This window comes from Thunnus albacares, chromosome 4 (genome assembly GCF_914725855.1).
Source record: "Thunnus albacares chromosome 4, fThuAlb1.1, whole genome shotgun sequence".
Lineage (NCBI taxonomy): Eukaryota > Metazoa > Chordata > Actinopteri > Scombriformes > Scombridae > Thunnus > Thunnus albacares.
Genome location: NC_058109.1, coordinates 23,203,518 through 23,229,997, shown reverse-complemented (window position 1 = coordinate 23,229,997; position 26,480 = coordinate 23,203,518). Strand labels below are relative to the sequence as shown.

General features: G+C 42.9%; 2 protein-coding genes and 1 long non-coding RNA gene across 6 annotated transcripts in view; all 3 read left to right on the top strand.

Annotated features, from left to right (window-relative positions):
* The window catches only part of rassf5 (Ras association domain family member 5), a 28,254-nt gene extending 25,625 nt beyond the window's left edge, over nt 1-2,629 (top strand). For both annotated transcript variants that reach the window (XM_044349670.1, XM_044349671.1), the window contains one exon: nt 34-2,629. In XM_044349670.1, coding sequence (XP_044205605.1) covers nt 34-177 — 144 coding nt within the window. In that variant the 3' untranslated portion in view covers nt 178-2,629. The remainder of the gene's footprint in view (nt 1-33) is intronic.
* A 2,740-nt stretch (nt 2,630-5,369) lies between these two features.
* On the top strand, nt 5,370-16,528 carry dyrk3 (dual specificity tyrosine phosphorylation regulated kinase 3). Of its 3 annotated transcripts, none has more exons than XM_044348939.1 (6): nt 5,370-5,508; nt 8,444-8,553; nt 12,444-12,649; nt 12,755-13,049; nt 13,178-13,594; nt 13,718-16,528. In XM_044348939.1, exons 2-6 carry the CDS (start codon nt 8,476-8,478, stop codon nt 14,447-14,449), a joined length of 1,728 nt encoding a protein of 575 aa, XP_044204874.1. In that variant the 5' UTR covers nt 5,370-5,508; nt 8,444-8,475; the 3' UTR covers nt 14,450-16,528. The 3 variants fall into 3 exon arrangements, with proteins under 3 accessions (XP_044204874.1, XP_044204872.1, XP_044204873.1); XM_044348937.1 differs by having other exon boundaries at nt 5,370-6,230; XM_044348938.1 differs by lacking the exon at nt 5,370-5,508 and adding an exon at nt 6,569-6,672.
* Nucleotides 16,529-17,769: 1,241 nt separating this feature from the next.
* On the top strand, nt 17,770-21,535 carry LOC122981024. Its single transcript, XR_006403145.1, has 2 exons — nt 17,770-18,566; nt 20,219-21,535. It is a non-coding gene; the product is annotated as an uncharacterized LOC122981024 (long non-coding RNA).
* The last annotated feature ends 4,945 nt before the right edge of the window (nt 21,536-26,480 follow it).

The following is a 26,480-nucleotide window of genomic DNA, read 5'->3' as shown; positions in this document are numbered from 1 at the left end:
GTGCAATAGTGTAATAATCTGTTTCTTCAACAGTGGCATGCATTCTCTGTCCCTGAGCTACAAAACTTCCTCGTAATCCTGGAAAAGGAAGAGGCAGAGCGTGTGCGAACAGTGGAGAATAAATACTCTGTGTACCGACAGAAGCTACAGCAAGCCCTACAAAAACATGACCCCTGACCCCCTCACCTGTTACCTTATGACCTCAACCCAGGGAGAGACTGACCCTTTGAACGCTGACCCCTCAAGACCCCGTGATCTATTCAGAGACTGGAGCCGGAGCTGAACTTGTCTCCAAACTCCACATATACACAAAAACATACATGCACACACATCCACAGATGCATACCCTTTCTCAGGACGCATACAAGTCCCCCCCCCCCCCAGCCCCCTACCCCCACCCCCACCATGCATACATTGGCTCCCTGAGGAGAGAATTAGGGGGTTGAAAGCGACGCGAAAGGCTGCAGGGTGTGTGGACTGCTAGCAGGTCTTCATTGCCAAGGACACACACACAGAAAGATCTGTAACTCCAGTTTGAGATCTTATTTGGGACTGAAATGAATCAGTGGTGTTTTTAAAGACTCCCTCTTCTTCTTCTGCTACTGCTGCTGCTACTGCTACTGCAAGTGTTACTTATGCATGAGTCTCTCTCAGCTCATCCCCTCCCCACCTGCACACAGAGTTAGAATTAAAACAGAAGGCATGATTCCCTTTTCAGCATCTCTTTGGAATGGACGGACAATCATACTGAGTGTTTGTTTTTTTGTTTCTTTCATTGAAAGTTTGGAACTGATGTATAGAATCTCACAACGAGATGTATTATTTTTGTTGCTGGAATATGAGATGTGTGGATTTGTGCGAGAGGTGTTTAGAGTGCGGGTTCGAGCACTGTCTTATCAGTGCTGATGCTTAAGTAAGAAGAGTTTTGAGTAAGGTGTTAGAACAGAGAGGAATGCAAGGATAAGAGAGCGAAATCCATTCTCTGATTTTTCTCAGGGAGCATGTGTTGAGCAAAGAGAAAAGAAGGAAAGAGAAGCCTCTTCCACCTTAAACCATCCCATTTTAGCCCACTTGGTCCAAAATCTCCACCTGTTGTATCTGTTTTCATCATCTCACATTCCAACTTTAACAAAAAGGCTGTCAGGTGCTTCGCTGACAGAAAGATCTTCAATCAGACCCAGTTACCACCCCTCTCCCTGCTCCTCCAAACAAACAAACACACACAAAACTAACCTCTCCTCAGATGATAACTGTGATTTCATTGTCATTTCTCCCTTCTTAAATCCTGATCTCACCAACCTTGCATGAACTCCACCTGCAAATGAAGCCCTCTGAGTGAGGTGATCCACATACCTTTACCGACTTATCATTTTCCTTTTACTGTCCTTGATACATGGCTTGTATTTGAGTGTGAGAGGATTTTTTTTTTTTTACACCAAAGCTCAGAGGGACAGATCTATTGAGAGGATTTTAAAGTGATGAGAGATGTTTATTGAATTAAAGGTGGTGTATGTAAAAAAATGAAACCAGCTTCTGTTTTGCACATGTAGATGCAGGTCACTGAACAGCCCACAACGGGGCTGGGCATGCATTTCTATTTTTCTTTTCTTCTATCTGCACACCTTCCACCCTCCCCACACCCCAAAAAAACAAACAAAAAATATATGAAATTCATGATAATGGCTATGATGTACCAATGATGTGTTTGCAATGCATATGTATTATGTAGACACTGGAAAAAGAGTAACAAGGTTTAACTTTGTTGTTGTTACGATGAATATCAATATTCTTATTCTTTTGGTATCATTCCTTCTGGTTGGTGTGTGTGTGTGTGTGCTCATCTAGGGCAGTGAGGATAATGTGAATAGTGTTTTATATGATGAGTGTCTGTGTGTTATCAGCGCTCCCTCATTTGGCCTCACTTATTAAGTATTAAAACATGCATTGATATGCACATGTAATATACTACATTACAACTGAAAATTAGGTTGTTGGATAAAAAAAAAAAAATATTCGGCATGCACGTATCATCAAATTAATGCATTTAACCAAAGCATTTAAACAACTTTCACATACTCATATGTTCCGTCATTTATTTCGTAGAAAAACTGATAAATGAGGCCAATTGTCCATAAGCACATGCTTCTCAGTCAACCCAAAACGTGCTCATTTTTTTAGCACCACCACCCAAAGCCCAAGCTGTTCCTGCTGGCAGTGCCTTTTGTTTCATGTGCCCCTGTGTACCTATGTACAGAGTGTTTCTGCACACAGGTGCCTGAGTGTATGTATGGGTGCTTTTGCATGTGTGCAAATTTGTGTTCGTTGGGTGGTGTTGTACATGTCATTTTTCTTTCTGCCCCTTACCCTTAACACTCATTTGTCTTTCCAGCCTACCCTACATGTATGTGCGTATGTGTGTGTGTGTGTGTATGTATGTGTGTGTGTGTGTGTGTGTGGTGTATGCCGTCTGCGTGTTATTTATTTCATGGTTCACACCATCCACATGTCAAAGGATGTTGAGACTTAATGCTTTTTTGCAATTTATTTTGTTTTATTTGAAGAAGTGTGTATAAATATATCAGTAGAACTGTACAGAATATCAAAATGAAATAAAAAGATCATCCCTTTATGGAAATGTTCTTGTGTCTGTATCCTTGTGTCTGTTGCTCCTACATGGTTTTACTGGAGGCCTTACAGCGGTATGAAACCTTGCTCGGGGTCATGTCGCTGAGACCTCTTTTGCATTTTAAGTTGACTTATATTTCAGTGTTTCTCTACGTCATGGCTCACTGTGTGTAGGTCTTCGGCTTGAGCAGAGACACGCTTCATGTAGGTCTTTATCGCATTAGTTTCTCACACGTTTCTCAGAAAACCATGATGTGTGTCCTTGAAGAAAAGCCCTGACAGATGTTTCTCAGTTATCTTAAGTGACTGGGCAGTTCTATAGAAGCGGGTCGGCTTACAAATAGCAAAGAGCTCATACACTAGTTCCACTTCCCCATTTTGGTCTTCCCGGCAGAAGTTGCTTTCGACTACACACTAAATTCCAGCTATCAATGAATAAATTCATTAACATGTTGCAGAGTTAGATAAATGCAATTTATTTGCTTGTTTACACATTAAGAGAGATAGATGTGCACATTCTGCTTAGTGCTGAGCTTTTACTTCACATTTCTTCCAGCTTGTATTGTTTTCAAATCACCAGCAGGTGGCGATACTTCAACCAAACAGCAAGTGAACATTGAACATACTGTATAACTGTATTTTTGTGTGATTTTGTTTTCATATGTTCTGATGTGATTGACAGGAAGAATCATTTCAACTCAGCTGTGACACTTACATTTTCAAACAACAATACTACCCCTGATATTGTTGATTTTAGGTGGATTCTGTGGTCAAAAGGCATTCAAAATAAATTGTTAAGCCAATAAACCCACAGGTGTCAGTGTCTGTCTCAGGGGTGTGAGACCAAATACAGCCAGAACACCCAACCCCCCACAAGGACCTATAGGGAGCTTTGCACCTGGTCCCATCTTTTGCTGTGGTTGTAAATTCACTAGCTGTGATTAGAGTGGTGTTTGGTCCTCACACTTACACCTTGAACCCCTTTTGAGAGGAAAGTCCAATGAGCAGATCAATTTATAGGTAGTGTGACCCTACTCCCTCTATACACCACCATCTAAGAATAAGCAGCATGGTCAAGCTGGCCTTAAGGCCTGAAACTGTGTCATTATGCTTATTTATGGCAGCAAATATAGACAGACCCCTCTTCTCACCTCTGAGAAAGAGCTAAGATTAGCATCACCCTCCGGCCAGCATGTATCACTGTCTGAATTTAGCCCGTTCCCCTTCTCATGCCGGCCCGATCTCACTCTGTCTGTCCTCTGCCCTGCTCCTAACTATATCTAGCCCTGTATAGATCTCCATACCCTCTCCAGTTTCAATCCACAGTTCAGCTTTCCTGAGAGGGTATGCAAAGTGAATGACCAAAAGCACTGTGTGGGTCTGAAGAGAAGTCATACTTCGCCCTAGGGCTGCAACTAACGATCACTTTCATTATAAGTTATTCAGTTATTTTCTTGATTAGCCTAATCGAGTAATCGTTTGATCCGAATGTCAAAAAATAGTGAAAAATGCATAGTTATTACCTCCTAAAGGCCAAGTGGACATCTTAAAGGATAGGTTCACATTTTTTTCAAGTCTTTCCAATGCCCTAATGAACACTGACACATTTTTTTCTTGCTGTGATCATTCCTTCTGCTTATACGGGCCGTTAAGAGATCAATTCATAGTGCATTTTCAGTGTAAGTGATGGGGGACAAAATCCACAGCCCTCCCTGGAAAAGTTTATTTGAAGCTAATATGAGCTCATCAGCCATCCAAGACGCCTGGAGCCTTATGTTATCTTCAAATAAATTTTTGCTTAAAATGAGGACTGTGGATTTTATCCTATCACTTACATTGAAAGCACTTTTGGAGAGGATCTTCTAATGGCCAGTATGAACATGAGGAATGATTACGGAGAGCAAAACCTGTTTAAATGTTCATTTGGGCACATGACTATTGTTTTAAGACATGGCTTGAAAAATTGGGAACCTATCCTTTAAAATAGTCCGGTTTTCTGTTACCAACAGTCCAAAAGATATTCAATTTACATCAACGAAACCAGCAAATGTTCACATTTGACAAGTCAGAATCAGTAAAAATTACCAAATCAATTATTCGACTATCAAAATAGTTGCATCTCCATCAACTATAATATACATCAGTAAACTGGCTGTATATACTGTACATAACCACCTATTATATGCATGTAACATCTTTTTTCATCATTTAATATCTATCTCATCACTCCTTACACTCTTCACTATCCTGTTTACAGATAGAATCAGAATCTATCAGACAGAATCAGTTTCACCTGTATGTAGTCATATAGTGTGTAAGTACACTGAGAGCCACTAAACCTGAGTCAAATTCATTGTATGTGTAAACATACTTAATAAATTCTGATTCTGAACTAATCAATTAATTGACCATATGTTTCAGCTCTACTTCAGCCCCTCCAGTCCCACGCTTTGCACTATGAATTTTGTAAAAATAATTGGCACATATTGGCTTCTGTTAGTCTTATAACAGAGCAAATGCACACAGACAGTATACTGACAAGAGTCAGTATAAACACACAGTTCATACCGAGTCTTGTGCAGTGCGAGGCTCTGCTCCAGGTGGACGCTGCGGGGCGCCCTTCTGCTTTGTCCTTGCTTGCACGCTAAGCACCGCCCTGCTCCCCTCTCTCTGTTTGCCTGCTGCACGCTAAGCACCGCCCTCCTCTCGCCCTCTGTTTGCCTGCTGCATGCTAAGCACCGCCCTCCTCCCTCCCTCTGTTTGCCTGCTGATTCCGGACTCCGTGAAGACGCCCTTAGCAACAACACACAGCAGCGTCGAATAAGATACTCGTACCGCAGACAGGACGGATTAAACACCACCGCTTTATTGCACCGACTACAGGTGAAGGCTATTGTCCGAAGGGGATGCCTCGGTTGTTTCTGCAGTTGAACATGGGGCGTGAGTTCAGCTAGCGAGCAGCCCCAAGCTGTCCCGAAAGGAGGGCAATTCCGGGGGGTTCAACGAGTGGTAGCATCGCTGTTTGCTAACCGGGAATAAGCACGGGAATGGTGCTCTGGATCGACTCACTGTACCGACAGAGAGAGGCGAGGGGCACACGGGTCAGACCACCAAGCTGTAATAATTGGACTCAAACTATTTTTAAGAGAGGGAGCGGCTCTCCAGCGGACGATTGTTTTTGTGGCTGTGCGAGCTAGCTGGCTGGCTAGCTGAGGGAAACGACCCCCACCGCCCGCCTGCTCAGGTTTTTCCAACTGCAGCCAAGGCTAATGTTAGCCAGCACACTGAACACACAAGTGTGCGGTTTAAATAAAAAACAAGGATAAATTACAGCTAAAATCAAGGAGAAAGATAGCTAACCCCGAAGGAGGAAGATAACCCGAGTTAGTTCAGGAGAAAGCATAACTCCGGGGTACTTTAGCAAACACGCACGGCAAAGTTTTAAATGCTATTAGCTAAGCTGGCTACGTGACTCTACTTTGAATCTTTGTTTCACACGTTGTTTTTTTTACTTTGGATTTTTTTTCACTTCGGATGCTGGCATCACATTTTAAATGCAATCATGATGATAATAAGCAGAAAACCAGAGGGCCCAATAGCAACAGGTAACCTCAACAAAGTGTTTCAAGTCCCTTTTTTGTTTTCTAAATGTTGTATTGCATGTTTGTTTGCTTGTGTTTGATGTATAGGTTGTTTTAAACTGAGCTGAAAAGAGATTTCATGTTCAAGTTAATCAAATGCTAGCTGTCAGCATGTCGTGGCTTTAGTTTCATACTCAAGCAACTCGTGGCATTTACATAAATATCTTGTGTCTAAAATGGCTTTGATTGACAAATTTTTTTCTTAGCTCCAGGCTTTACATGTCACGTCGTGTCATTCCGTAGACAGAACGGACAGATGTAATAAATGTCATAATGCAGCCCCTGTCTTACAAGTTGTAAACATGTTTTCTTTTGCTTTGATACTCTGTTTCCATCACGAGACTTCTTTCTCTAAATGTTTTGGAAGAGAGTCCAGGAAGCGCTGCGTGATTTTTACGTCTTCCCAGTAAGCAATAATTGTCTTATCAAAAGTATGATAAGAGTTTACAACCGCAGCACCTTCCTTGTAGAAACTGTTTTGGATTTTGTACCATGACTTTCATTGTTGATAAGCAGCTTGTTATTGTTTTATACGTATATGGGCGCTGACGTCATCTTTGTTTCATTCTGTTTTGTGTGTTTTTGATTACTAGCATTTTTTTTAACTTATGCATATGAGAAAATGTAAGATATGTTTTTTACATTGCTCTCAAGCATTTGGCAAAGCCTAGCCTGTAGCCTATGGTGTACATTGGACATATTGTCTTTAAGGAGACACTTTCCTGAATACTAGGAAGAGGAAGACAATAACCTGTGACTTTATCTCACTGGCACGTTTAATGACACATGATCTGCTGTTTGTGTGTTTACTTGAACCTTGTTCTCTACCCTTCACTGTACAAAGAAAGGGGGGGGGGGGGTTCCCGTGCGGAGAGCTGAGCACCAGGTGGACATAGTAGGCTGGATGTTTGGTTACTTAGAAGTTTGGGCTCTGTCTCATGTTTTCTTTCCCGGTAAAGCTTGGACAACAAAATCAGATGCTGTACAGAAAGTACTGAGCCCCCACTGAGTGATTAGGAATTTGCAGAAGGCTAATGGGGTCTGTGCTTGCCTAATATTGTGTGTGTGGAGCCCTAATGCCTCTGTTTGCTGTGCTGTGCAGGTCTAATGCGTCTGTATCTAGGCAGCAGGTCTAATCTGTCCCGGAGCTGCTCTGTTCACTAGAGACATGGGCTCTGACGCACCTGCACATGGTTACGACACTCTCAGGAGCTTGTCAGAGAGAACACCAAACCTGCCACAGTTTTGGGATTTTGCTAATGATCTAACCTGATACAATAATAATATAAATGGCTTATAGGCTACTCAACCTCATTTGAAGCTATCAGACAGAGATTAATACTGGCAGCTTACTTCCATTGCAGTACAAACTTGTGTTAGCTAAACGACTGTTGCAGCAAACAGCCGGCTGATGGGGTTTGTCATTTGAGTAAGTGGCTTCCTCCTACAGTCCCAAATGCCGCTCTCATCCATCTACTGTCTGTATCATCTCGCATTAGGTGTTTGGCTCAATGCCACCGAGGTGAGTGCGCGTGCACAGCACTATTGAATGACAAGCACCCGCATCCTTCCTTATGAGCTCTATTTCTGAGCACACCTGGTGTGAGCAGTACATGACTCGGCCTGAATGGACAGATGGGCAGACGGAAAGATGCTGTCGTCACAGAGGCATCTGTTACCCCCATTAGGCCAATAATACCACTTGCAGCGCTAGCGATCTGGGACCCTAAGCCCTATCTAAGCTGGTCAGGTCGGAGCCCTGGACTTGGATACAATGTATTGGACACAATAGATACAATGGATGAATCTGCTAATAATGGGCTTTTCACAGTAAATGTGGGTTAGGATGTTGTGGCAGACAATATACATCCCTACTGGTTTACAGAGAGCAGCGTGTAGTGGGCTGTCCTGCTGAGGTTAGCTCCAGGGGTTTGTTGGGTCACACCATGTCATTTGTTTTAGTCTCAAGGCAGTTATTGGGCTTGATAGGTTGACTGATGAAATAATCAATGGAACTTTGCCTCGTCGGAACAAACAAGGGATTGTCTGCCTCTTTGGAGAAGATTAGATTGCATTCTGTAGACTTTTGGACGTCATTCTTAGCCTTGATCCTGTGTTGCAGATTTGATGATTCCACATTGTCACACTGATTTATTTGTTCTTCTTTGTCCCCTCAGCACGCCATGGTGACGGCCTGTATGACTCGTACATGAGGACAGACCACATCCTTAAAGACGAGGCGGATACAAACAGTCCGTCTGGGCTGCCCCCCATGCCCAAACACACAGTAAGTATACGCACAAACACACACACACGTACACACAGAGCCAGTAAAGCCCAATTTCCTGTGCTGAAGCACGCTCCGTCTCCAGACATCCTGTTCCTCAGAGAGATATTCCCCACTCAGCCCTGTTCCTGTTCATCCCGTTTGCTCCCGCCCCTTTCCTCGGTTCAGTCTTCAGCAAGGTGGTTAGCTTATCTTTTATCTTGTCTCCAACCTGTGTAATTCAGTCAAGTCTTTATACCATTCAGTTTGAATACCGTAACATGATGTGAGTAATATTGATTGACTGCCTGAGGGTACACGAGTTCTCCATGACTGTGTCAGATTAGCTAACATGAAGTAGCCATTTTGTCTCTGCAGCTAAAGTAAATACAGAGAGCCATCAGCAATTTACAGCCTTGTGAACTTTTGTAGTTTGAATGTGCAAAACAATGTATGTCACTGTTCAAAGGATGTAAATTTGCCACTGTATATTGACTGGTCTTAATTAGACTGGAACAATTAATCAATTAGTCGGATCAACAGAAAATTAATCGCTGACTATTAATGATAATATTAATGATAATTGATCAATTGTTTCGAGTCATTTTTAGTAAAAAAAATGCCAAAAATCTCTGGTTCCAACTTCTTAAATGTGAATATTTTCTGGTTTCTTTAGTCCTCTGTGATAGTAAACTGAATATCTTTGGGTTGTGGACTGTTGGTGGGACAAAACAAGACATTATAGGTTGCATCTTGAGCTTTGGGAAATGACCGACATTTTTCATCATTTTCTGACATTTAGTAAACCAAACAACTAAACGATTAATCAAGAAAATAATCAAGAGATTAATCAACATTGAAAACAATCATTAGTTGCAGCCCTGGTCTCAATTCGCTTGATATATGACTGCCCTCATCTACTCTGACAAATGACTTGACAAAAGAACCAAAAAAAAACATTGTAGATCTGAAGTCTGCATGTAGTCATGCATTAATGAAATAGCTTATTGGCTTTAGTTGACTGACCCATAGATGTCATTCTAAGTTGTTGTTTTTTTTTCTGATCATTAGATATAGTTGCTGTTCTTTTAGTTTCCTATCTTTGGACTGTTGGTCAACTTTGAAATCTGGTAACAATCTATGAAGGGTAGTTGTCTATTTTAACATGTTTTGCATTAGTTGAACGTCAAAAAAAAAAGATCAATACTGAAAATAAATGTTAGTTGAAGCCCTTGTGGGCTATCTTTCTGCTATGGTTGCCTCTCTGAATAGCCCCTTTGGCAGAAAATACTCACACGCACACACACAGACACACAGACAATGATACTCCAAAGCCTCTGACACCAGCAGAGGAAAAAAAAAGGCCGGTTTGATATATTGTAAAGATTTATTGGGCTTGAAAATGTGACCCACAAACAAAATCACCCATCAACATTCTCCCCTCCTCCCCTTCTTCTGTCTCATGTAATCCTCCATCAGTGGGCTTGCACAGAGGTTAGGCCTAGTTTTCTATTCTAGTGCTGTCCTTCTTCCTTTGTTTTTGCTGTCATGCTCACTGCAGCCCTCACAGAGGTAATATCCTCAGCTGAATGTGACTGACAGTAGCTCGCCCCAGTTCAGAGTGTTATACAGTGTTCAGAGTTGCCTCGTTCTCTGTTAAATGAATTGTAGTAGCATTTTTAGTTCTGGATCGTAGTCCAACTTTAATGAGCGAGATGACGGACGGAAATCTTTTTTATTATGTCTGGGAACCAAGTTATATCCGTGAATGAGAAAGATTTGCTGATGTGTGTGACAAAGGTCTGTGTGTATACTATATGTGTTGCAACTCTATGTGTGCCTGAGAGAAGGAGGAAAGAGTACTTAGGTGTTTCTCTGACAGCAAAGGGATTAGCTCATCTCCATCTGTTGCACCATGCAAATTTGTGCACAGAGGACTCTCAACCCTTAGTATCACCAGTGTTAAAGAAGAGTCACACTCGTCTCGTCACTTTTTTTTCCCCCCCAATTGTACCCTTTGCCTGGTAAATCAATAATCCATCACAGTTGGTGCTCCACATCTAGAAAGCTTTGATTTTTTTTATTTTTTTTTTTTATGCCAGCGTTTGTCTGTGTGTGAGTGAAGGGGCTCAATCAATGACATTCACTGTGTTTGTAGTACAGCTTTGGGACAACAGCTGCATGAGACCCTGGGTCAGCAGTAGGGCTGTTGTAATAAGTTAAGACTATATGGTTTCATGTATGGAAACCCATCCTGCATTCCATCTCTATTTTAGGACTTGAGCTTCCAACACATACACACAACAAGCTGAATCCCCTTTCAGTGGAACATGTCAAATGTACGCCTCCTTGTTGTGTTGTCTTCATCAGCTGTGTTTGGAGCCTGAAGCCAAAGGCTCCACAGGGCAGCATAACAAACTAAACACTCTGCTCAGTAATGCGGGGGGGGGGGAGACATTAGGGCCAAAAATCTCCCCTTTCTCAGATGGACAAAACCACTGTATCATTAAAATAAGAAATGCTCATGTGAAAGAAGGACAGCTAGAAAGTTAATATGCCTCTTCAGCATGTCTGTATATAGAAATCCCAAGTTGAGTTTGTCAAGTGTGTCTTATTAACAGCCACACTGCTTCTACAATTTAAGAGTATAATCTAACTTTAATGACTGTCATTTCCCTTGTGCTCCATAATCTTGTGGAGGGTTCTTTCCGCTGGTAAGAGAGACAGAAGAGAAGGAGAAACAGAGAGCGAGGAGGAATGAATTCCTGGGGTCGCTGAGACTAAGCTGTTTACTAGCAGGCGAGAGCAAGACTCTACAGCTTTCCTCAAGCTCTTCTAACCTTTCAGGTCATCCCTGGCAAAGGTGGATTGTCACTTTTAAAGCTTATGTATTGGGCACATGTGTTTAAAAAAAAAGGATCACAAAAGTTGCAGTAATTTATTAGTCTGCATCCAGTTCTTGTTGCTCTACTGGAATTTTCTGCACTTTAAGTACATGTGAAATTTGTACTAATCTTTAGTTGTGGAGTATGTTTTAGTGAAAATGCCAAGCCACTATTAGCAGTCATGTTGAACCCCAACCAAAGTTTCAATCCTTTTAAGACGTTAATCACTGGAATTTACAAATCAAGAAAAGATTATTGCAAAGCTTGGCCAAAAATCGCTTATACAGTTTCACCTGATCGTTTACTGGTAGCAAACAAACAAGTAAGGCGGTGTGGATAGTTGTGCATGTTATATGTGTTGGGGGTGGGCCTGTCATTCCTTTCAATTTCCCACCAGACTGGCTCTAGATCCAGTTGCACTGGTTTTCCCAATGCTAGCTGTATCTCTGCTAATGACTCTGAAGTTAGCTTTTGATATTTAAGCCTGATTGTAGACCTGTGATTGTGGGCTCAATCGTGAATTCGTCTAGAATCCCTCACTGCACTCTTTCATGGTGTTTTTGCTCCAGCCACATCCAAATCACTTCCACTGAAGCACCTGGCAGTGTGTAGAGGTGATATGTAAAAATGTCTGGGGGCCCACTTTGATCCTGTGTTTCTTGCTAAATGAGCCTGAAGACTTTTCAGCTCTTTCCCATAGATTATACATGAAATATTGACATGATTTTCAAGTGTCCAGCAGCCTCTTTTTGCAGTCTTTTGCAGGCTACATGCAACCCTTGTTGTGCACTGTTGTGTCACTAGTCTGACTCTGTTGATATTGTCTGTAGCACAGCACACAGAAACAAAGAGGTACTCTCTTCACTCTATTGAATACATTCATGCAACACAATAAAGCACATGTCTTCTACACAGTGAAGTACAATAGACATAGACTGCATAAACTAGAGTGGAGTGTTTGCCAAATGGATTTTCTAATGCCTTTCTTTTTGTCCATTGTCTGTCTGTCTCTTCTTCCTCTAATAGGTTGTCAGTAACAAGGGCGTAATGAGGGATCAGGTAACCGTGCGAGGTGGCCAGCTAAAGGTCAAGTACCTGTATGAAGACTCCACCAACAATCGAAAGATCAATGCCATAACTACAGCAACCATTCAGAACAGTGGGACCACTGGTCAGATGCCCAGTAAACCTGCCCCAGTCTCCAGCCTGTCCAAGGAGCACAGTGTAGACAGGTGAGAGAGATGCAGGCATGAAGATGGTGAAATTAATTTTCATACAAGAGAAATGTTGTTTCAGTTGCTCATCACCATGTTTTCTGTCATTCTTGTTTGCGACAGCACTGAATCCAGTAAGGGCTCCAGTGAATCCTCTGGCTCACATGGAGTTGGGAATAGCGGGAAGCTGTGTGGCCCTCTCACTCCTGACCAGGCTCTGAGACTGTACCGATCTCAACTGACCACCCTGGAGCAGACAGAGATCCACTCCTACCCAGACATCTACTACGTGGGACCCAATGCCAAGAAGAGGCCTGCCGTTGCTGGAGGCAACAACAATTGTGGCTACGATGATGAGCAGGGTGGCTACATCCACGTCCCCCATGACCACCTGGCTTACCGCTATGAGTTTCTCAAGGTGAGCCACATGTGTTTTGCTTGTATATTGACGAGTTAAAAAGCTATCAATTATGATTGAGTGTCTGTGAAACTACAACCGTATCAGATTTTTAGCTAACCTAGTCTTTTATCTCCCTCTCTCTTTAGATTATTGGTAAAGGTAGCTTCGGTCAGGTGGCCAAGGTATACGACCACAAACTGCAGCAGCATCTGGCTCTGAAAATGGTTCGTAACGAGAAGCGTTTCCACCGGCAGGCGCAGGAGGAGATCCGCATCCTGGAGCACCTGCGCAAGCAGGATCGCAGCGGCACCATGAATGTTGTGCACATGCTCGAAAATTTCACCTTCCGCAACCACATCTGCATGACCTTTGAGCTGCTGAGCATGAACCTGTATGAGCTTATTAAGCGCAACAAGTTCCAGGGTTTCAGCCTGCCTCTGGTGAGGAAATTTGCTCACTCTATACTGCAGTGCCTGGAGGCCCTGAGCAGGCACAGAATCATCCACTGTGACCTCAAGCCTGAAAACATCCTGCTCAAACAGCAGGGACGCAGCGGCATTAAGGTAAGACACCTGGCACACTCATGGATGTAGCCTGTGAAATTATGTACAAGCTCTATAACAGGTCGTCTTGCATCTGATATTCATTTTCACTCACACAGTTCTTTCTTCTCCCATCTCTGCCAGGTGATTGACTTTGGCTCCAGCTGCTTTGAACACCAGCGGGTGTACACCTACATCCAGTCTCGTTTCTATCGAGCTCCTGAGGTAATCCTTGGCTCGCGTTACGGCCTACCTATCGATATGTGGAGCTTCGGCTGCATACTGGCTGAGCTGCTGACTGGCTACCCCCTGTTCCCTGGAGAGGACGAGGGTGACCAGCTGGCCTGTGTCATGGAGCTGCTGGGCATGCCTCCACAGAAGGTTCTGGAGCAGGCCAAAAGGGCAAAGAACTTCATCAACTCCAAGGGCCACCCTCGCTACTGTGGAGCCAACACCCTGCCCACGGGGGCCACTGTGCTGACGGGGTCTCGCTCTCGCCGTGGTAAGATGAGAGGCCCTCCAAGTAGCAAGGAGTGGAGTGCTGCGCTCAAGGGCTGTGAGGACCCCACCTTTACTGACTTCATAAAGAAGTGTTTAGACTGGGACCCCTCGTCTCGTCTAACCCCCAGCCAGGCACTCAGGCACCCTTGGCTGTATCGCCGGCTGCCCAAACCCCTACCTGGGACCGAGAAGAGCCAAGGGCCCACTGTGAAACGGATCCCGGAGCACCACAGCACCTCCTTCCCCTCTATCCTGGCCAAAGGGGGGCCTGGCTTAGGCACCACAGCTGCCAACAACAAACTGCGGAGCAACATGATGGGAGATTCAGGGGAGGCCATACCACTTCGCACGGTCCTACCCAAACTTGTCTCTTAGAGAGAGAGTCCTTCTAATCTCCTCTCTCCCTCCACTTCCTCCTCCTCTGCACTCCTCAGGAGGAGTCAGAGTGCAGGAGAAAGTGGAACCTAGGTTTTAAAACTCGTTTGGTTGTTCTTTTATTTGTTTTCTACTGAGAGGTGTCGACACCCCCAGTTCCTGGTTTTTAATATTAGCTGAACAGAAAGAGAGAGACAATAAAAGAAAAACTCTAAAAAGTTTTTATACAGAGGATTTCCTTGAGCGGCTGTGGAATTTCTGTATACAGCCATTGATAAGGTTTGATTTAGATAATGCTTTTTAAAAAAAAAAAAAAAACTTCCTCGTGTGAGTGGACAGCTTCGTAAATGAGCAAATGTTTTTAACCTGTGTGTGTTCTCTCATGAGTGTTTTGTTTTAGTAAAAGACACTCAAGCACACCTGCACTGTCACTTGTCTTTCTTAACACTCAGAGGACACCATCCTTTCTGGGGAAGTGTTTGTACGAGTGAAACTTGAAAAGGGCTACAGAGATTACTCTTACAGGTTAGAGTTACAAAGCAAAGAAAAAAAATCATGCTCTAGTGTTTGGGCCCTGCACACACTGACACAGTTGACAAAAATGCCTTCACATAGGTAATGAGGGATTGGCATTATGCAGTGAATAATTAGGAGAACATGTTTTTAGCAATAAGTCTTCACCTCCTCGTTTTGTTTTGTTTTTTTTCCTAATACTGCTCTTCTTTTCTACCTTTCCTGATCCCTGGTGCTTGCATGTCAGCTCAATATGTGACATTAGTATGTGTGTGTGCTTTAGCTTTGTGGTGCTACTGTGGGAGACATCAAGAGGGTATAGGACAACCTATTTACAGCCCCTTCTTCCTCCTAACTCCCTGCCTGAGTGGAAAGAGGGGGGTTGGGAGGACGGTAGCTCCACTCTAACTCTGTCACAAAGGTGTCATCGCCACACTCGGTACTTCACAAAATGGTTTGTGTGAGACTGCAGTGTGAGGCTGGCTCACTGATAGATATATATATAGAGAGAGAGAGAGAAAGAGAGCTGCAAGTCATTGCACATACACACCTGTGGGGTGATTGCCAGGAAAGTTGTCTTCACAAAGTTAAAGTTTGTACGAATGTCACCCTCCCATGCCCCTAATTGGCTGCTGTGATTGTTGGCAGTGGTGCATTAGTCCAAATGGAAGAATAGTGTAAGGAGAGAGAGATCATGGGATAATATGAAAGACGGTATGTTAAATATGAGCCAAGATGTATTTTTTTTTTGTTTTTTTTTTTTTTTCTCTCTCTCTGGGGGAGGTGTAGAGGAGACAGGCCAGTGACAAAGAAGGGTTTTTAAGGTACTGAAGAAAGAAGTGTTTCTCAGGGAGACATACTTGATACATCCCTTACTCTTATATACGCTCTCTTCCACTTGCAGTCCTGTTTCCTGACTATGGATGAACATGCATGCAGTTCTGTCCACTAAGAGCGAGAGAATGCATACATGAGTGCGTCTGCGAAGGGGGTCTGCATGCTCCACAATCTGACCTAGATTCCCCCCCACCCCACCCCACCCCACACACACGCACACGCACACACACACACACACACACAAAACCTCTTTCTCGTTTTCTCACTCTTGTCTCATGTAGGGCAGGGAACCTCTTAAACTCACACATATACTATATAGTGAATTATGGTGCTGTCCAAACGCGCACACACACACACACACAAAAACACGTCAGGTGCATGTTGTATGGACCACACCGCTCAAAGAGTTCTTTCTCTCGTCCCTTGTTTTCTAAGCAAAACTGTCAGGGATTTCTACTCTGTCTCCATTTTTTTTATAGAAGTGGTTTCTATTGCTATTCACTCCAGAATATCAGAGGATGTAATATTGCAAACGCAGAAAAAGAGAAAGTTGTATACTGTCATGTTGTACTAGTGGTGTGCGTTAGTAGGAGGATGTTTGGTGTTCCAGCATGAAATCACAATCTGTTATCAGACTGAGTGACTATGAGAAGAGAAACTGTACAGTAACCAAATGAAGTTGTGATAGTTTCTTTTTCTAAAGAAAATAAAAATGATTATTAACTGAAATGTGCTGCTCTGGGGTGATTTCTGGTTTGAAATGCATTGATTGTGTTAATATAGACAAAACTAGATAGTTAAACTATAAAGGTAAAAGTCGATTTCATCTATTGATACTCTGTATAAAGCAAATATGCCATTTTTATGTCAAAATTCACCAAATCTAGCATTCACTGACCACAGACAGCCAGATAACATTTTGTCCATGAACCCTATAACGATTTCTTATTTTCAAGTGCAGTTTTGAGGAAACCTTTTGTTCTCAAGGGAGATCTGCAGGGATAATAGACGAACAGACAATAGACGAAGAGATACTTCAGATGATCATTCCTCATTTGTCACATAACCTGAACCTCTTGTAACCGGCGGTAACCAGTGTTGCTTTTGCCATTTGATACCTGGGGCCCTGTATTATGAAACAAAGTGTGTCTTCAGGCGGCGGTGAATCAGTATAAAGTGAGTTGGATTTCAGTCAGTGATTGGGTTACAGATTCAGTGATTATGTGGAGGCTGGTGAGTCAGTGGCCTGTGACACAACTTCAAGGCAGTGTGTGATACTGACACTGTCTTGTCATTATGCACTTACATGAAAGTTATGAAAAACTGAAGTTAACAAAGAGTGTAACACACGTATGTGAAGACTGACATCTGATGTCATCCAGGTCACAGGATATTATGTAAAAGTGCAAGTCAGGTGATAAAAAGTGATGAACGTAATAACGCTATAGTTCGCCTCTTATTGATGGGATTATCTTGATATACAGTAGGTGTCACAGCGAGTTAGACACAGCTGCAGCCAATAAAGTTAATGACGGTTATAGGTTTGTTTACAGTGAGCTAATGAGCAAGCGTTGACAATACTTGGTGTTATTGCTAGTTTATAACAGCAGCTGTGTGTACCCTGCCGTGACATGTGAAACGGGTCTGTTGGGTGTGTAGTGATGTCACCTGCCTTGTTCAGACTGCCAGACAAAATCCGGTTTTTTTGTTTTTTTTTTGGCATAGCCTATCTAGATTGTATCCAAATTGATTTTTAGAAAGTCTGGACAGCGAAAAAAACACATACAATCTTATTTTTTTTGCAAATCGGATCCAAATCACATTTGGAGGGGGTTTGAAATACGATTCAAATCGGATTTCTACAAATACGTGTCAGTGCGGACGCTCTGGTCGCTCAAATCAGACTTTAGTGTCTTTTGCGTCACTCGCAACGCGACACATAACTATGACGTCAAATCCGGAGTGACGGAAGTGCATCAGAGCGGCTGAGCAGAATCAGCTGCTACTAGCAGAGCGGTATGGATGACAACACGGAGCACAACAGTCCGTGGACAGACGCTGAAATACTGACGACTGGGACTTTGTGGGGAGGGGGGGGGGGGGGGGGGGGGGTGATGAATCTCTATTTCTCATGCTTCCGCGTTGGAAAGCCGCGTCACCAGCGTACGTAGTTATTGACGCCTACGTCGTTACCACAGCAACCCATGCAGATAGGCTGGCAACGTCTGGACACAAATCCGATCTGACCACTTGCAAAAAACAGTGCGGACAGTCTGTCTTAAAAATCAGATTTGAGAAACAAATCTGATTGGCCTGCAATCTGAACAAAGTGAGCTCAGGTGCTCACTCTAGGAAATTGAGACAGTACTGGACATCCATTGTGAAGATTAATAAGGGTGTCCTGCCTCTTCTTCACTAGCCAGTTTTATCTTGTTTTCACCAATATAACTTTAATATCTATCTGTGAAACCTCATTATTTGCCCCTGTTTCCCTTCTGCCCTATCTGTCCTGTGTCCCATCTATACGGGCAACAGGAACAGACTCACAACTCCAGCAACACAACCAGAAATACTCCTGTGAAGAAGAGAGCGGGACAAGAAGATGACTCTCCGTTAATAATGGTGACGATAGACTTATCATCTCCTGTAACACTGATGATTCATGAATGTTTACATATGCAGGCTGGTGCCCTGAGGAAAGAAAAAGTCAGGTATACACACAACAGGAGGAGGAACCGGTTGAGCAACAACACCTAAGATGAGATAGGTGATGTTTGGTGATTGGGTGGTCGGGTATGTGTAGAAGAATTTCAGGTTTTTTTATGCCAGCTGATCTTGAAAGAATGAAGGTCGCTTCTTGGTGAAATGACGTGGGTAGGCTATTATTACATCTCATCAGTCTGGGCATGTTTTTTTCCATTAACAGCAAGCCAGTGTGCCTTTATTAACATGTTTATTCAAATGACTATGAGATCACACTGAGCAAGCAAGCAGACAACATATGAGGAGACAAGACATGTTCTTATTTTGGAGAGCTTAATGGGATTTGAGCTTTAAAATACTAAATGTTGTGTCTTGATATTTATATGTATACAGTAGTTGTGTTATTTTGATATTAGTTGCGCTGTAGCAGATTAGATTTTTAGATCTGATGTTACTGAGTCATGTCTATCAAACGTGTTTTAAATATGTTCAATTCCTTATTTATCCCAGTTTTCCTCTTTCAGGTGTATATCTATGAGCTCCCTCTTCAGAGTCACACTAACAACATAAAGTTGTCTTTAAACCCTAAAAAAGATTTAGTCTCTCTCTATTAACTTAAAAGCAGATTAGATCAATCCCATTAGACACCAACCCAGTCACCTTCTGACCATATGGTCTAATGCTCTACTGTCCGTACATCCCCTTTGGCATACTGACTTCTATTCTCTGAAAACACACACACACATTCAATAGTGTTTCTCTCCTCTCCTCTCCTCTCCTCTCCTCTCCTCTCCTCTCCTCTCCTCTCCTTCATACAAGAAGGTTTTCGACCACTTTAAGCCTGCAGACCATATGGAGCCACAGCAGGATGTCATGTTGTGAGTGTCGACGAGGGGCAGAGTGGTGACATCTCTTTGATTACCTTGCAGGCTAAGAAATCTTGATTTGCTTGTTGGTCCATTTCTGGTTCAAGTTGTAAACATCTCTCTACATCTCTCTTTCTCCCCACATGTCTGTCTCTATGCTGCCTTTATTTTCATCTTGATGAGGTCATGTTGAAACATGTGATTAGATGTGATTAGCTACAGCAGCCAGCTGTTGACAAGACACACATGAGTCATGGGCCAGCGTGACAACTCAACAACAAATTTTCAGTTTAATGGGTTAATTGACCCAAATTTCCAAAAAAACTTTCTCACTTCCCCTAATTGGTAACTTGACAAAAACTGTCTGCATGACTAGATACTACTAGACATAAGTAAGGAAATATGGTTTTTGGTATTTTGACTTTATCCAAAAACTGCTTTGAAATGAATTCCTTTTTATATGTGAAGAGCCTCTTCAAGTCCTTTGTCATTGTGCTGGCTTCTTTTCTATATGATGGAACCAAAAACAAACAAATCAATCATTTAATCCAGCAGTTTAAGCACATGCATCTGCATGATTGTGACTGCCATTGCTTTAGATTAGTTTAAAAAAGGCATGTTTGTTCCATAAAGGCTTTCATAGTGTCAATAACAAGAGCTTTGTACTAAATGTTCATTCTCTCTTTAAATTCTCTCTGTGACAGCAGACAAACACAAAAACAGAGAGACTGATTTGTCTTCGCAAACTGGAAGGATTGCCCTGAAGGCTGGCAGTACTTATATTATGTTTTTGTTTGTTCACATATTTGCATGTTCTAAAATATTCTTTATGTGGTTTGTTTGATGCCAGCACTCCACCAGAGGAACTGTCTGGACTAAAGCTTCAATCAAAACAGTGGCTCACCACTCCACATTGGTCCAATGCAAGGTCCTCTGTACTTCACTCCTTCATTTACACAAGCCTTATTTTTGCTTGAAGTTGGAACGGACAATACAGTTTCTCTCTCTCTCTCGCTCTCACACACACAACTATAAACACACACAGTCCTGGGTCAGAGAGTGCAGACACACACCAGAGCTATGTGTGTCGTCTGGCTTCGGTCCACTGGGACAGCTGAGGTACGAACCAGGCGATGGAAGCGGCAGGAGAATGCCACATTAGTACCCCCCTGTTGCACCAACACACACACTCAGAGAGAGACAAACACAAGCCCCCACATGCACAAAAACAGACTACAGCCGACTCTTTCTTACTGATATGCACACAATGGCACTCACAGCTGAGCTCACACTCATCACACACACAAATGCACAGCTGAGCACATGTCTACACAGGCAGAACAGATGCAGATCGCTGGGAGAGGTGGGGTTGTGCTCCAGGAACATTTGCCCACCCAACCCACCAATCTACATTCCACACAGACTGCAGGGTGGAGGAGCTGTGCACATGTGCATGCTATGTGTTTTTTTTTTTTTTTTTTTTGCAAAAGGCACTTTGTTGAGAGCTTTAACTCCTTCTCACTGGTTGAAACCTTAGCTGCCCGTCTGTTCCTACAGTTACAGTATTTGCTGCCTGCATATGCAGCCCCCATATTTAGGTTTTCAGTTTCCTTGTCTTGTTTACATGACCCGAGTGGGTCACAGTTGGGACTGGAATAGCAGATGACTCATCCCCTGTCTACAGAGATGAATCTGACTGTCTGTCTGTCTGTTTCTCTATATGTGCGTGTGTTTATGTGTGTGTAAGTTCACATGTTTTTATGGTTTTGTCTTTCCAGTTCTCTTATAGCCTCAAGGAAGCAGGTCTGGATAGCAACACTCTGGGTAGAAGCTCCAAGAGCACATCAAAGCAATCATTTTGCAATATCTGTAAACCCACCCACTCGAAAGCTCCACGGAGGTTATTTTCCACATTCTGTTCTTCTTCAACTGTGTAAAATGAAGAGGTGGATGAATATGTTTATTATGAAACAGGTAGCTCAGAGTTTCAATTTTTGATTGATCCAAATACTGTTTCGTAATGACCCCTGACCATTGTGTTTTTGCACCTGTGCTTATATTAATATCCTACTATAATGTACAAAAACAATCTAGCCATGGCCGTGCACCTTTTCTTTAATCCTGTCTGAGCTTTAAAGAAACAAAGATATAACTGTATTCTCACATGTAACATCTGATGCCTCTGTCTTTCTTCACTACATCTTCATACTGTCTATTTTCTCCATCCACTGCAACAGTGAATAAGCTGATCCATCTAGTAGTGAGTGTGTATCTGTGTTGTGCTTCCATGTGCAAATACTCATTTAGTTAGCTCATTCAACCTCTGGTAAAAGGGAGTCAGAGATAGAGTAAGCATGTGTCCTTATATGTGCAGTATTATCACTGGAAGCCATAAACGGCTCTCTCAAACGACTGTCCTCAGAAGACTTCAGAAAACACACTTCACTGTATCATACTACCCCACTTCCTCTGTCTTTTTTCTCTCCATGCATTATTCTCCCACTCTATATCTCCCTCACGTACACACACTCACTCACACTGCCAAGGTTATGTTCTGATGCTACAGTGCCTTGTGACTTGGATGCTGCAAGTGGTTATGTGCTGTACTTGATGTGTAGCTGTCACTGACAGAATGAGACTTGTAGGTTATCTGTTGTAAAGCTGTATGTCGCCTGTTGTTTAGTAAGACACCTAAAGTCTTGAGTCTGCTGTTGTCACAACCTTTCTGTTGCTGGGTAAATGGGATATTTATGGTTGGTTTCAGATTTCACGGAGAAGACAGGATAACCTTTAGCAGGGAATTTTTGGAGTTTGGGAGACAGTCATCTGTCGGTGTGAAGCTTGGACCTAGTTGCAAGCTCACCTTAGTTTATCTCCTTACTGGTCTCAAGTCACTGCTGACATTCACTCCACATTAATTGACCTAGTTTTCGAAGCATTTGTAAATCTGGGAATTGCATTTGTAAAGCAAAAAAGACAAAAAAGGCAAAAAGAGCATGCAAATATCTGGAACTAGCCTGTCCCTCCAAGTTTGTGGATGTATGTGTGTACATACACGACGCAGGCTCATGTACTGTGTGTGTTTGCATCAGTGGAAGCTCAGAGTAAACACAGACTCATCAGTTTCTGTCACATGCTCCGTCTTGTTTGTACTTTTGCTGAAGCTGCTTTCCAAGTATGAAATCCAAAATGCCACTGTTATTCAGCAAGAACAAAGAATTCTGTGAAATTGAAATTTGGTGCTGGTTTTGGTCAACAAGAACAACAATTTAGTTTGCTGTACTTTGCGTGCTCTCATGACAGCCACTACTTCTCCAGCAGTGGCTACTTGGTAAGTCAATTCAATGCTGATTATAGTAAATCTAGTTTGAAGACGTTACACTGTATTACTTTGTCACAGGAGACAAAAGCTCCATTCAAATGCTCCCTGATGGTATTAAACACCACATTATATGACAGTGTTTGTTGGACAGGATGGCACCAGTAGTGTACACAGTAGATATCTATATATGTTTATGTGTTTGTATGTGGGGGGACAGCCCCATTGGCCTCATTCTCCTCGATGTCCTCCTTCTCTCAGCCACCCCTCTCTCCTTTGTAGCAGCTGCTGACTGAATTGTTGTCCTAAGAGCTTTTTCCATGGCAGAGTGTGGAGAGCCAGTTTCCGTCTGCTCCTGACAGGAAACACGCTGACCTACTGAGAGGAGAGTAGAGGAGAAAGGAGAGGAGAGCCAAAATGATGATCGCATTGTGAGCTCCTACTTTTTCTCCGTTTCCCTCTCTTTCTGTCTGGCACGCTCACCCACACATACTCTGAGGAAATATTTGAACACAGCCCATCAGCTGGGCATCAATAATTCAGTCATTCTGCACTGCGTTAATGTTTATGTTTCACTGGTGGCTGAACGCAGAAACTCTGCGCTATATTAAGACATGAAGAACAGTGTTGAGAGGCAAACTGGCTGCTGTGTAAAACAGAACTGCTGAGAGCGTTAGAGGCAGCAACATTTTGGAAGTGCTAAGGTAATAACACAAGCATCTGGGGGCACTTTGGGGCTTCCCATAGATTCCCAGGCACCCAAACACAGTCAAGGTCAGAGTCAAGACTCGGCTTAGACACACACACACACACACACACACACACACACACACACACACACACACACACACACACACACACACACACACACAGATACATACAAAACAAAACACTAAGGCCTGCTGGATTGAACAGTGGCAGTCCGTCCTCCATGTTCTCTGAGTGTATTAAGTCCAGAGTTCAAGAGTTCAGGGCTTAATGTTACTAATCCTGCCAGTTGGTGAAATGTATACTGGAAACGTGAGGCAAGCAGTGTTATAATGACCATACTGTATGGGGAGTTTAGACTCAAAGACATATGATTATTTATGTCCCATTTGTTAAAATGGTAAAGGTTTTACATCTTATAAAATAAGCAGGTGTGTGTGCAAATCCACGTGGACAAACTGTATATATTTATGTCAGGAGTAGGACAGCTAGTGGGCATAATGCGCAATGGGACGTGACATTGGCTGAGGGGGAATATATGTTTGAGGAGTGGGCTCCAGGAATGGAAATCCACACCAGTGGGGCATGCTGGTCTGTGGGTCATACCACCGTACAAGGGCATAGTCGAGGCAGAGGACCATCATACCAGCCGTGCACATGCACACACATCTACGTGGGTGTGTGCAATCTGTGGCGGAGGGTGTGGGGGAGGAGGGGAGGGTGTGGGGGAGTGACGGGGTGTTAGTGCCAGCTGGGCAGCTTAAAAATAGTACGCAGTGGAGGATTGCAACTGCACGGGACTCTAGGAACACATGACCGCAAGTCCAATAGTAATTCAGAGCAGATTTCTCTCAGCTTTGTGATGACTGACGAGACAAGAGAGGGTGATGATTAAACTGAGTTGTCTCGCAGGGCCCTATCTGAGCTGTCTGTCTCTAATGATGGGAGACTGAGAGAAGTGGGGCAAGCGTGCTGTTTGCAGTGCAATGTTACAGGCATGACAGGTAGGGCTGTGTTACAGGTGTCACAGGCCTGGTAAGAACAGGTGTATGGATTCTGTGGTGAAACTAGCCTTAGCAGACATGCAGGGGCAGTGGGGCAGTAGGTTGAGTGTAGGAGGTGAAACGTGACGGGGATCAGACTGGCAGGATTAAAGAGCACTGCACTGACCTCTGCTAATACACAGAACAGAGGGAAGAGATGACGAACTGAGGGGAGGCCACATGAACAGCTGCTCATTAAGAAGGAGAGCCAGCACATTATTCCCATTACCACCAAACACACACACACATATACACACACACACTTGTGCAAACACGTGCATACACACACAAAAACTAAATAAAACATACAAGTGTGCACACAAACATCATACACAAACATAAACAATGGGAGTGATTTAAATTGGAGGACAATCTCATGCACAAAGTAGCTCTTTCACCTCATGTAATCTCAGTTTGGATTAAAATGGATTATTGGATTACAAGGGCCTCCCTGGGAGAGGGAGAGACAGAAAAAAAAGCTGGATAGCTGAAACTTATGCTTGGAGAGCATAGGTAACATGTATTATTACATTTAAATATTTTACAATTATTTTTTATTATTCTCATATTTTATTTCATTTCCCATTATGCAGCATCAATTCACACATCTGTATAAGATTTTTCCCCCATTTTTTGTCATTTCATTTGTTTCTATAGTCCTCCTCCGTCCCTGTTCGAAGCTGCCTCAGGAAGAACATTGATCTTGACATGTTGGCTTTCCCTATCCACATCGTACAGCCACTTATGTTTATGTTTTGCTTGGTGTGGGCTTTTTTCTTGCACATCAGAAGCTCTAATCAATAACTGAATTATTGCAAGCAAGGTACTTTTTTATTTTCTCTAGGCCTTTTGGAGGCATTGCTCTCTGTCTGTATTTACAGGGAAACAAACTACAGAAAAGCCAGAGAGACTGGACTGGTGGAGAAAGGGAATAGGTGTGCTGTCACTGAGACATTATTGTTTTAACAACAATGTCTCAAACAGATGTGGGAAGCTGAACTGAAGTGAATACTTAAGCAAACAACGTGACCTTGAAGGTAATCTGTCTGTCAATGACAAGTGTAAAATATATGTACACTTTCATTTTATACACATGCACTAGATAAGAAAGTCACATTCACAGTGTCGCTATTTACATAAATATCCACGAAAGGCACCTTATTAGCAAAAGTCCAATCATATTCTCGGCCAGCTGACTGAGCTCATGTGTTTGTGTCTCTCCAAGTATCTAAACAGACACATTCAAATGCTTGAGTGAGTGAGTATGTATCTTCTCTCCAAGACTAGGTCAGTGAGCTCGAGTGAATCATGGAGAAAAAAGGCAGCATGACACTGTTGTGTCTGTGATGAAGCACAGTATTGTGCCAAAGTACTAATAACTGTAGAGACTCTCTGTGCAGGACAACTGGAGCATCCTGCTGCCCCATGTTACTGGGTCAGCAGAATCAGACCTGTGTATCTGTATGTGTGTGTGCAAATGTGAGAAAAAAACACACGAGAGCTACAAGTATGTGAGTGAAAGAGAGAGGTGTGTATGAGTATATGTCTGTGGTTGTTTGTTAGTGGGATGGAATTGAAATTAGGGCATTCTTTACAGCGGAGTAGGGCAGAAGACGAGCTGGCAACAGAAGTAGGCTAAATAATCAGGCCCTATTATCAAACGCTCACTTGTTTATTTGGGGGCAAGAGGGGGAACAGGAATGTCCATGTGACTGAAACGTGACAGCAACTGCTCACACATGAGCTAACAACTTGTTGTCCCACTAACCTCAAAAGAAAGAGACAAACTTATGCTTCATGTTTTCTTTCTACTTCATTTCCAGTTTTATTTTTTGTTTTTCACTCACAATTCATCCATCTTTTTAGTTTCTCTCTCACTCACCCCAAACTTTCCCACTCTCCTCAGCTCCAGCTACAGGCCCGGGGTCAGTTTAAAAAAGACCAGCTCACGCCACCACCGAGGGCCCTCATGTGTCTGCGGGGACCTATGTGGTTCAACCCTCTATGTTCATAGATGAAAGGGGGATTCCAGTGGTGATCAC